The 11,006-nt window shown below is 36.1% G+C and overlaps 1 protein-coding gene across 1 annotated transcript; it reads left to right on the forward strand.

Annotated features, from left to right (window-relative positions):
• Positions 1-7,128: 7,128 nt before the first annotated feature.
• LOC113777553 (AAA-ATPase At3g50940-like) lies at positions 7,129-9,977 on the forward strand. Its single transcript, XM_027322672.1, has 2 exons — positions 7,129-8,604; positions 9,183-9,977. Exons 1-2 carry the CDS (start codon positions 7,585-7,587, stop codon positions 9,825-9,827), a joined length of 1,665 nt encoding a protein of 554 aa, XP_027178473.1. The 5' UTR covers positions 7,129-7,584; the 3' UTR covers positions 9,828-9,977.
• The last annotated feature ends 1,029 nt before the right edge of the window (positions 9,978-11,006 follow it).

Raw genomic sequence — 11,006 nt, forward strand, 5'->3', positions numbered from 1 at the left:
TAAATGATAAGGGTAAAATTATTAGAAATAAGGATAGATAAGTAGCTAAGGGGTCTGCTCAAGAAGAAGGAATTGATATAATGTTTTTGTAGATATATTAGAATCAATTAGAATGTTCTTGCTTTTACTTGCTTCAAAATTTTCAAATTATTTCAAATGGATGTTAAAAGTGCATTTCTAAATGGTTTTACTGATCAAGAAATTTATGTTGAACAATTACCAAGGTTTGAAAATAAATTATTTCCAAATCATGCTTTTAGACTTTCTAAAGTTTTGTATAGTTTAAAACAAGCTCTTAGAGTATGGTATGAAAAGTTAAGTGATTTTCTAATTGAAAATAGTTTTAATAGAAGAAATGTTGACACTACTCTATTTATAAAGTCATGCTTGGATGATCTCTTAGTTGTACAAATTTATGTGGATGATATTATTTTTAGTGGTACTAATGAAAGCTTGTGCAAGGATTTTTCTATGCTAATGCAAAAGAAATTTGAGATGAGTATGATGGGAGAGTTGAACTTCTTCCTTGGACTCTAAATCCATCAAATTCAAGAGGAAACTTTCATCAATCAAACCAAGTACACAAAGGAATTGTTCAACCCATTTGGGATAGAAGAATCAAGGCAGGTGGGAACTCCAAAGTATGCACGTCCACAAAACTCGACAAGGTACTAAAATAGATGAAAAGTGTTATAGAGATATGATTGGTAGTTTACTTTATCTTATAGCAAGTAGGTCAGATAGTATGTTTGTTGTGTGTATTTGAGCTCGTTTTCAATCATGTCTCAAGGAATCCCATCTTATGGCCATCAAAAGAATTTTTAGATATTTGAAAGGAACTTGGAATACGGTTTATGGTTTCGTAAGTCTAAGAATGTTGATTTAGTTGGCTATTTCGATATGGATTTTGTCAGTTGGAGAGTAGATAGAAGGAGCACTAGTGGTACATGTTATTTTTTTGATAATTGCTTAGTTTCATGGTTTAGTAAGAAATAAAGTGCAGTCCACGTTGGAAGCCAAGTATATTGCCACGGGGGCTTGTTCTGCTCAATTGTTGAGGGTGAAACATATTTTGCTTAATTTTCGTTTGATATATGATTGTGTGCCTAAGTTTCGTAATAAAAATAGTGCCATTAATTTGACTGGAAAGCCCATTCAATATTCTAAAATCAAGCATATAGATATTAAGTATCATTTTATCAAAGACAAGAAATTGGAATAAATTATGTTTACTCGAAAGATCAAATAGTAGACATTTTTGCAAAAGCATTGCCTTTGGATCAATTTGTGTATTTAAGATCAAATTTGAGCTTTTTGAAAAGAATTTCTTAAATTTTTCTGTGTCGACATCTATTGGACGTCCAACAATTATGAACGAATGTTCGACATCTTTTAAAATGTTTTTCAAAGTTTCCAGGGTCGAACGGAGGTGTCGGACACACAACTACTTCGTTTAGATGTCCAACACTAAACAAACATGTTTTTAAGCTCTTGGAAGTTCATTTCTTCTCTTTTCATTCAAAGTTTCAAACGAAGAAAGACTAACCCTAGCTCCAATCCTCACTTCAATTATTCCCTTCAAACTCAAAATTACTTCAAATTGCTCTCAAAAATCAAATCTCTATCTACAAGACCTCATTTCTCAACAAAATTTCATTCAAAACCATCCAAAATTTAAAAAAAATTGAGATTTGCCCTAAACCCCCAAATTCTTAAAACTCTTCTTGGACATAATTTTGTGAGTTTTAGCTTCCTTAGTTACTCTCTCCAAACCTAGTAAATGTAGTTTAAGGCTATTTTTTACATGACTAGTAAATGTAGTTCTATTTGAGGATTGATTTTGGATTCATTATATGTCGTTTTATAAATAAGGTTGGCATAGACTCTTGTAGGAAACTCCTTTATGCAAAATTTTTTACTTCTATTTTTTGACATTTTAACACTCCTTTCATTAGCCAACCTTCAAAAGAAAGTTCACCCATTTTTCACTAAAACTATTTTAAAAGAAAAAATCTCAAATTCCTTGTTGGGTCATGGTACCACAAAGAGGCTATGATTGACGGTCGATCTAAACGAACTCATGATCCACTTTCCCCTTCCCCTTGCACTTGCCCCTCCAAATGTCCTCACACTTCCACTCTATCTCTTCCACCTTCTATTGGTCCTAGTTCTACAGCTCCACCTCCTTCTTTTTTGGACCAAATCATTGCCCTTTTGCATGACTTGAAGAATCACATGACTTTCCTTGAGCATGGTCTACACTTGGTAATGCAACTGAAGAAAAAGAAAAACAATATTAAAGGATGCGGGCTCTATTGATAAGTACCCCGCAAGAAGAAGTTCCCACATAGTTGATCCCTTCACCAATGGAGCAACAAGGACCTCTCGGTACCTCTCGTGATGTTGTGGGTCCATCCACCCAACTGTTGCAGTTGGCTGATCCTAATAAAGATGAGGAGACTGAAGAAGAATACTTTCAACTTGTCCGGTGAAGACCTCTTCACCAGTCGCCATCTTAGATATTGTTAGGACATGTAGTCATGTTAGGTTCATCATAGAGGGGCTCATTTTTAGTTTAGGATGTTGCACGCATTGATCATTCCAGAGTACCTTTGTTAATTTCTTCTGATGTGTTAATGAATTGTTTCAAACTTGATGTTCAATATTGAACTTGATGCTACTTTGGTACCTTCTTAATATCTTAGTTCTTTTGATGATTGCTAACTTGGTGATGAGCTGATGCATTGGCGTTGATACTTTTGATAATAGCTTGCTGCGTTGCTGATAACTTGATGTGCATTTACTGTATTTGTGTTGGCTTGCTATATCAGATATTTTTCTTTTTGATTGATGACAAAAAGGGAGATTAATTGATAATTCTTGAATTAAGGGAGAGATGAATATTGAGTTTAATTGATGATTCTTGAATTGAGGGGGAGAAGAATGTTGAGTTTAATTGATGATGTTTCTCATGTTGAGGGGGAGTTCATTCTCCACAATTTCTTTTTACAAGATGAATCATCATTTGATTTGTCATCATAAAAAAGGAGAAGAATGTTGAACTTGATCCCTAGTTTTAATGATTATACAAAACAAATAATGATTAGTCTTAACGATTTTGTGTAAAAAGTGTGTAAAGGCAAGTTATTAACAAGTTGGGAAGCACAAAATTTCGAAACAAAAGAAATAGTAGTTTTTATAAGCTGTGGGGTGCTTAATATCAGTGCTGGATGTTCGACAGATTACGACAAACTAACGGACACTCATGTCGGACGTAGTAACCTCCTATCTACTATCTGAAAAATTCAAAATCTAAAATAGTGTAAAAAGAAGTGCTTTGAATCATTGCTATTTGATCATAGTTGAAACTGATTGATTCGTTCTGTCGATTAGACACATTATGAAGAATCAGGCGTCCAATTGCTTGTAAACAAAACTCCTCAACCTACTATCAACCGCAAATGTTGGATGGATTTTAAATTGTCAAACGTCCAATATTCCAAATGGCTAGTTTTTGGAGCATTTTATGCTTGACCGTTGAAAGCTATTAAAGCATCATCTTTTAGCACCTGTATAAGGAGTAATTCCAAAATTGAAGAAAGACTTTTGCCAGTATTAATTACAAGCTTTCAAGACTGATATTAGGCAAAAATAATCTTTCTCTCTCTTGTGATTCTTTGTGTTGTTGTAATAAATTGTATAACTTTTCAATTATGAGTAGTGTGTTTGAATTTGATAATAAAGGAGTTTAGGATTATCCAATTACTTGAACGGGAAGGCGGAGGAAGGATATTTATATCAGAGCGAGAGTCACTCTTCATAGGAAAGTAAGCATATAGGCTGATTTTGTAGGATAGGCTAGTTCAGCATCATTTATTACCCTAATATATCGGACCACGGGCAGTTCCTAGCGGCTTTGTGCATTTTGCACACCGCGTAACTTTGTTTGTACATGGCGTAATTTTGTTTGCACAACGTGTAGCTTTAAAACAAATTTTTGTGGGTCCCACACATGTTGTTAAAAACGAGGTATAAGAAGTGATTTGGACCGTACAATTTTTTTGGACCAAATCTTGACCGTGCACTGTTTAGAGACGATCCTTGTAATGACCGTCCCTGCCCGTTCTCCTAATATATCAGATTGGATCAAGTCATGTCAATCAGGTCACATTAGTCGACTACCTTGGGCTCATTTTTGGGGGTGCCATCCTGGACTGTATTTTTGTGCTAATCCTTTAGATTCTGAGCCGAGGTCACGGCTCAGTCCCATAGTTTTATAAAAACTAGACTCAAAGTTATGGCTGCAATAAGGAAAGATCAGGAAAGGTTTGTAATGATTATAAAATGATAGTTAAATCTGAGGTGAAACCTCAATTGTTGCATTCTAAAGGTTGCATTATTTTGGAGACCCCAAGTGATATATTTTAATCTCAATGAAACAACGTGCCCATAAAAAATAAATAAGATTCTGTTGGCTTTTTGTTTTGACTTTTTCTTAGTACATTTGTCATGAATTCATTCTTTGTAACTATCACGTGAGATGGCACCTTAGATTGATTTCTCATTACTTGGATTCGCATAATCAATGACGCTGATGAAGTGGCAAGTAATTAAAAATTTGTCTAAGCAACAATGTACGCGTATAGGAATTGTAAGGCTGAATTTTGTGATTCACTTCCACAAAGCTGTATTATACTTATCATATAGTAAAAGGTTTGATGAAAAGATCTCATTTCAAGCAATATTCATGAGACTTTATTTTTTCTATGCTTAAAAATAGAAAATGTTTCGAATCTCAAAATTAGTCTATTAATTTAATTAATTCATATTAACTGAATAAATACAAGTCTATGTTATAATAAACACACATACAGCACACGTGCTTTTTTCTAGTGCTGTAAAGTGTCCGCCATGTTATTTTGTATATGAAGAAGGACCGTGTTTTGAAACGATGAGTTTGATGGAAAAGCATGAATGTGATATCCGCATATGGGCATTGGAATTGGATTGGCCAGGGAATGTAGTGTTTAGTACCTGTGGAATCCTGTGATCCTATTTCCTCGAAGATTTATAACAACAAATATGGATGTCAAATATGGATTTATTTTTGTCAAAATATTTTAAAAATAGTTTAGTTTAGTTTATTTGTTAAATCTTGGAAATGGAAACTTGCTATTTGATGACCAAGGATGAAATGAAGCAATCGCAACATTCACCAAATCTTGTTCGCCGTAATTGTACGATGTCTTACCTTCTCGAGAAGGAAACACATCAGCTTCCACTAAGGTTTGGTGTGCTTTGCATGCCCTAATTTTATTTTTCTCACTTTATCCCATCCATCATTGCACTTCAACAAATGAACCTTTTAAAACATTGAAGTTGAGGAGAATACCCCCTTCCCCAATTTAATCTTTAAAATTTCTAACAGAAATGTACTTTTCATGTTTTATAAAGAAATGACCCCCAAAGTTTTCATGTATGCTTTGAGCATTCATCACATTAAAAAAAAATCTTTCATTAATTCATAGCATTTGCAACTAAAACAGAAAAAATATTCCAAGTTTCTTTAAATTCATTTCCATGCTCTTTCTCTAGATGCTATTCCTCACATTATATGGAAGAACCAATCGAAGAAATATGTGGATGTAGCAAAATAACACTCTTGAGAAGATCTTGGATACTGAAAAATCTCGGAAAGAAATTTCTCGGATATTCAAATTATAGGATTTGATTGTATGATAAACTAATTATTTTGTTGTACTTTTAGAAAAATAATTTGAAATACGAAAACATTTTTTTTAATCTAGAATCATCATGTATATAATTGTTTCAAATGAATAGATCCGAAACTTTGCGCGAAAGAAGAGAAATGTGTGCTACATCCGACTTGAACCTATGGACATTTATGTCTATTCATAATTTTTTTTTAGGGGTAGCATTGCTTTTTTGATGTCAAGTTTGAACACTATTAGTAAATATTTGGTTTGAGGCCATTGAGTTTGATGAATGAATTAATACCATTTGTCCTCTCAGACATTTTGAACCTTTTGATGATAAACCATGTATTCGTCTAGAGTCATTTTACACAATTCCCATTGGATTTAGGATAAAAAATTTTAATTATTCTGATTCTCATAATGCATTGATGAATCGCAAACTTGTGGAGGTGTTGGAGGAAAAAGACAAGGGAAATGGTGACGATACATTCTGTGTGATGTTGATCAAATTCCACGTGTGTTCCATTTTTTTCTCCTGATTTTAGAAAAGATTTCATTATTATCTATTAATTTCTTTAATGACTGGACGAATCCGTGTGCATTTGACAAAAGGTAGCTGCTGAAGGACCGTAAAGATTTGTCCCTATTGTGGGCAATTCCTAATAAACAAAGTAAAATGAGCAGAATGACCTATTCGTCCAAACCTAACTCCAAGTCAATAATGTAATCCTTGTCAGTGCCCTGCATTTAAAGCAGCCCGGCCCCTCGTTGGTTTCCATTTCTTTATCCCAGCCGTAGGTGTCCACATTGATTTTTTTTTTTTTATCATCCTCGCTTTATTTTTATCTTAGTCTGTCATAATTTATTTAAAGGAGATTCAACTAAACTTGCTCGAAAGAGAAACTGAATCATCATCGAACAAACAAATACATCATACATCCATATAAATTTTACAAATGGTAGCTGCTAAGGACCGTAAAGATTTGTCCCTATTGTGGGCAATTCCTAATAAACAAAGTAAAATGAGCAGAATGACCTATTCGTCCAAACCTAACTCCAAGTCAATAATGTAATCCTTGTCAGTGCCCTGCATTTAAAGCAGCCCGGCCCCTCGTTGGTTTCCATTTCTTTATCCCAGCCGTAGGTGTCCACATTGATTTTTTTTTTTTTTTTATCATCCTCATTTTATCTATACTCTATCATAATCTATTTAAAGGAGATTCAATTAGGCCTATCTGAGAGAGAGGAACTAAATTACCATCAGACCAAACAAATACCTCATACATCCATATAAATTTTTTTAAAAAAACCACTTATTATGACAATTTATGAAAGATAAAGTTTAAAACTTTAATCTCTCGTTCCACAAAGTCTAGCCACCAGTTCTTTGGACTGATGGTATTTGGACTGGTGGTAGATGTCCCCGTTGATGAAGAGGTGAATGGAATCCTTCCCTCTCTTTCTCACGTCACAAAAGTAGAGTGTCAAGACAAACAGCAAATTGGTAATGCAGGGAAAAAGGCCTCTTGGAAAGAAGGACAAAACCTCAAGAGGGGTATGTCACTTGAAGACTGGAGTCTTTAATTGAGTGAAGAAACAGGCGTTGCTAATTAGAAACGTCATCTGGAAAGGGAAGCAGACTTTGAGAGTCCTGGTAAAAGCATCTGCTGAGAAAACCCCATTTCCATAAGTCTACCAAAAGCCTTCAATTTGTTATCCATTAGTAGTACCAGTTGAGAGTTTCATTTTCCCTTGATTCTTGATTTTTATAGTTGAAGTACCTCGGACCCTGTTAAACCTCATCAAGCCCCATTGGTCTAACCTCCTGAAAAACAACTCCCCGAAGGACAAAAATTTTTCAGCAGCCATGGCTTCAAACATCAAAATACCATCAACCACAGCAATCATCTCTGCTGCAGCCTCTGTAGCTGCCACCGCCATGCTTATTAGGTCCGTCGCCAATGATATCATTCCCCGCGAGTTCAGACAATTTTTCTTCACCAATGTTCACCGCCTTTTCACAGCATTCACCAATGAAGTCATCTTAGTCATCGATGAATTCGATGGTCTTGGCCAAAATCAACTCTTCAAGGCCGCAGAAGTTTACTTGGGATCCATTCTAAGTCCATCCACTAAAAGGTTTCGAGCCACACTGCCTCAAAAAGAAAAGAAAATCAACATTTCCATGGAAACCAATGAAGAACTCACCCAAAAATTTAACGGCTTCCAGATAAAATGGAGGATGGCCTGTAAGCAGATTCGACCGAGATACGTTTCACAGCCTGGTGGCTATGATTCAACTATGTTATCCAAACCCCGGTATTATGAATTAATCTTTCACAAGAAGCATAAGGATAAGGTTATTGGCGAGTACTTGCCTTATGTTTTGGAAAGATCTAAGGCTATTGAACTTGAAAAGAAGACACTGAAATTGTTTATGTTGGGAAACGATCGGATGATGGGACATAGGGGCAACCCGTGGCAATCAGTCGATCTTGATCATCCAGCCACATTTGACACGTTGGCAATGGATACAGATGCTAAAAAGATGGTTATCGATGATCTTGAGAATTTTGTCCGAAGGAAAGAGCTTTATCGGAAAGCTGGGAAGGCATGGAAAAGGGGGTATTTGCTGTTTGGGCCACCAGGAACAGGGAAATCAAGTTTGGTTGCTGCCATGGCCAACTATTTAAAATTTGACATCTATGACTTGGAGCTCACTGATGTCAGGACCAACTCTGATTTGAGAAGGCATCTGATTTCAACAGCTAATCAGTCGATACTTCTGGTGGAGGACATTGATTGCTCGATTGAGCTCACGGTGAAGCGACCAAAAAAAGCATCAAGTGCATCTATGTTCCCTCAACAGTATGGTCAAGAAAACTGGGTAAGTTTCCAATGTGATCTGTGCTGTTTTGGAGTAACATAGCGTTGCAGTGTGTTACTGTGTTTTATCTTGGCACTGTTTTAGTTTTGCCCATTGCATGACTTTCTCCTTTGTGTGAGTTGACATTGCTTCATGAACTCTGCCACGTAGACAAACTAGAGTGCTTTGGCAAATACCATATACCAGAAGACTTTATCAAGTATATTATGTTATCATCAAGTTGGCAGAAACTGATAACCACGGTTTAAAGCGATTAATTTGAATGCTTAAACAATTTCCGTCTACAACGGTATGTCTTAACTCCATGCCAGGTACCCAATTTCCAGTCTCCACTTTCTCGCTAGTAAAGCACCATAGGTTGGAGTCTTGGAGATTCACAGTATATTCGAACGTGCTTGTGCATCTGATCTGAATGCAGTCATTTGCTTTACAACTTCAAAATTTAGGAACCTCATGCACTTGACTGAATTCGTTGTCAGCCTCTTGGGCTCTTACTTAGACACTTGCATATATTTATCAGAGCCATGGAGAAATTAGATTATCACAGCAGAATCTTTTTTAACTTACCATCTTTCCAGGTTACCTTGTCTGGATTACTGAACTTCATTGATGGACTATGGTCGAGCTGTGGGGATGAGCGCATCATAGTGTTTACAACTAATCATAAAGATAAGCTAGACCCGGCTTTATTGCGCCCTGGTCGCATGGATGTGCATATTCACATGTCGTATTGCACCCTCTGCGGTTTCAAATTGCTTGCTTCCAATTACCTTGGAATCACAGATCATCCACTCTTCTTGGTTGTTGAGCAGCTGATGAAAGTCACCAATGTGACTCCTGCAGAAGTAGGAGAGCAGTTATTGAAGAATGGTGAGCCTGAAATTGTACTAGCATGCCTGATTGAGTTCCTTGAGGAAAAAAAGAAAAATGTCCAAGTTGAAAACCATAGAAGTAATCAACAAGCACCCAAATCTGCAGTTCTCCAAGAGCCGGAGGAAGAAGGTGGAAATGAGGGAAAGACAAGTGTAATCGGCCTTCAAGCAATTAAAGAGCTGGTAAAGACGAATAAAGTGTCTCCTGCTGAAGTTCAAGACCAAGTGATAAGGGAGAACGAGGCTGATATTATTTTGAGACGCTTGACTCAATTGCTTCAGGAGAAAAAGGAGACGCAAGTACTAAAAATAGATTCAGGATCTTCTGCTGAGAATCTCTCCCTAACCTGAATTTGAAGGGAAAAGGGGTATGACAAAATTCGCACATCATGTCTCCTGGTGCTAAACCAAGCTTATCATGTCTCTTGTTGCTAAACTAAGCTTAAGCAATATTTCGTATATTACAACTACTTGGTACATTAAAATTCTCATTATATGACAAGCCAGATATTAGTTCTCTATATTAGTATATATAGCAACCCACATATTAGCATTTGAAAACAATTGCCACATATTACTCAATGACAACAATTGTGAATCACATAACTAACAAAATCTGTAATAGCATAGGAAATTTAATCTCACAATGACTCAACTTTTAATTTAGGTGCCACTCTAATTTCAAGTCAACTTTACTTTGCCATCGCCAAAATGGTCACAAAAATAGTGACTAAGAAAAAAAACCATAAGAGCCACTAGGCCAAAAGGCCTAGTGATCAAGGCGGTGTGGGAGGTTAAGGATTCAACCCTTGTCTCCTACCAGTTTGTCACTATATGTGGCAGTCTTAATTAATTTTATTCGATAGAGTCTCTATTCACATCAAGTCCTCCTCCCCCTTCTCCCATATTAGGCTAGATTAGTTTATAGGAATTCTACTGTTGCAACAAAAAAAGAAAAAAACCATAAGAAGCATGTCAGAGAAGGTAGTCGAAAAAGGCTCCGTATTCAGGAGACTTGCAGTCCTTGACTCCTTAGTACTCAATTTTTTCTTCAGTCTTTTCACAACTAGAGCCGTGGTTTAATACTTGACAAAAAAACCTATTTCCATATAATTTCCCGAAAGTCTACTACAAATCTACTTTGTCAAATCGCAATACTGGTTGAGATTTTGCCTTTGCTGCTTCATTTCATGAAATTTACTGATTTTATTTTTCTTTAAGAAGCTGTTCTCATCACCTCAGCTTCGTAGATGGAAATGTAAGTTCCAACAAGAATTCTGGTGAATCTCTGCATCATTTTTCTTGATTCTTGATGTTCATATTTGAAGCACCTTGGACCCTTTTAATCCACATCAAAGTTCAAACTCCATCGATCTGGCTTGTTGAAATCAACTCTTTAAGGCTGCAGAGGTTAAACTTGGGAATATTCTAAGTCCATCCACCAAAAACGTCTCATCGACATTTCAAGGGAAAACGATGAAGAACTCACTGACAAATGCGTGGCTTCTGGCTAAAATGGAGGATGTTCTA

This window comes from Coffea eugenioides, chromosome 7 (genome assembly GCF_003713205.1).
Source record: "Coffea eugenioides isolate CCC68of chromosome 7, Ceug_1.0, whole genome shotgun sequence".
In the NCBI taxonomy this organism is placed as follows: domain Eukaryota; kingdom Viridiplantae; phylum Streptophyta; class Magnoliopsida; order Gentianales; family Rubiaceae; genus Coffea; species Coffea eugenioides.

What these genes read in the sequence shown, in the direction of transcription:
- LOC113777553 (XM_027322672.1), top strand. Translation starts at nt 7,585, where the DNA reads ATGGCTTCAAACATCAAAATACCATCAACCACAGCAATCATCTCTGCT. An exon ending in AGTATGGTCAAGAAAACTGG is followed by an intron (nt 8,605 to 9,182) that starts GTAAGTTTCCAA and finishes CCATCTTTCCAG; the next exon opens with GTTACCTTGTCTGGATTACT.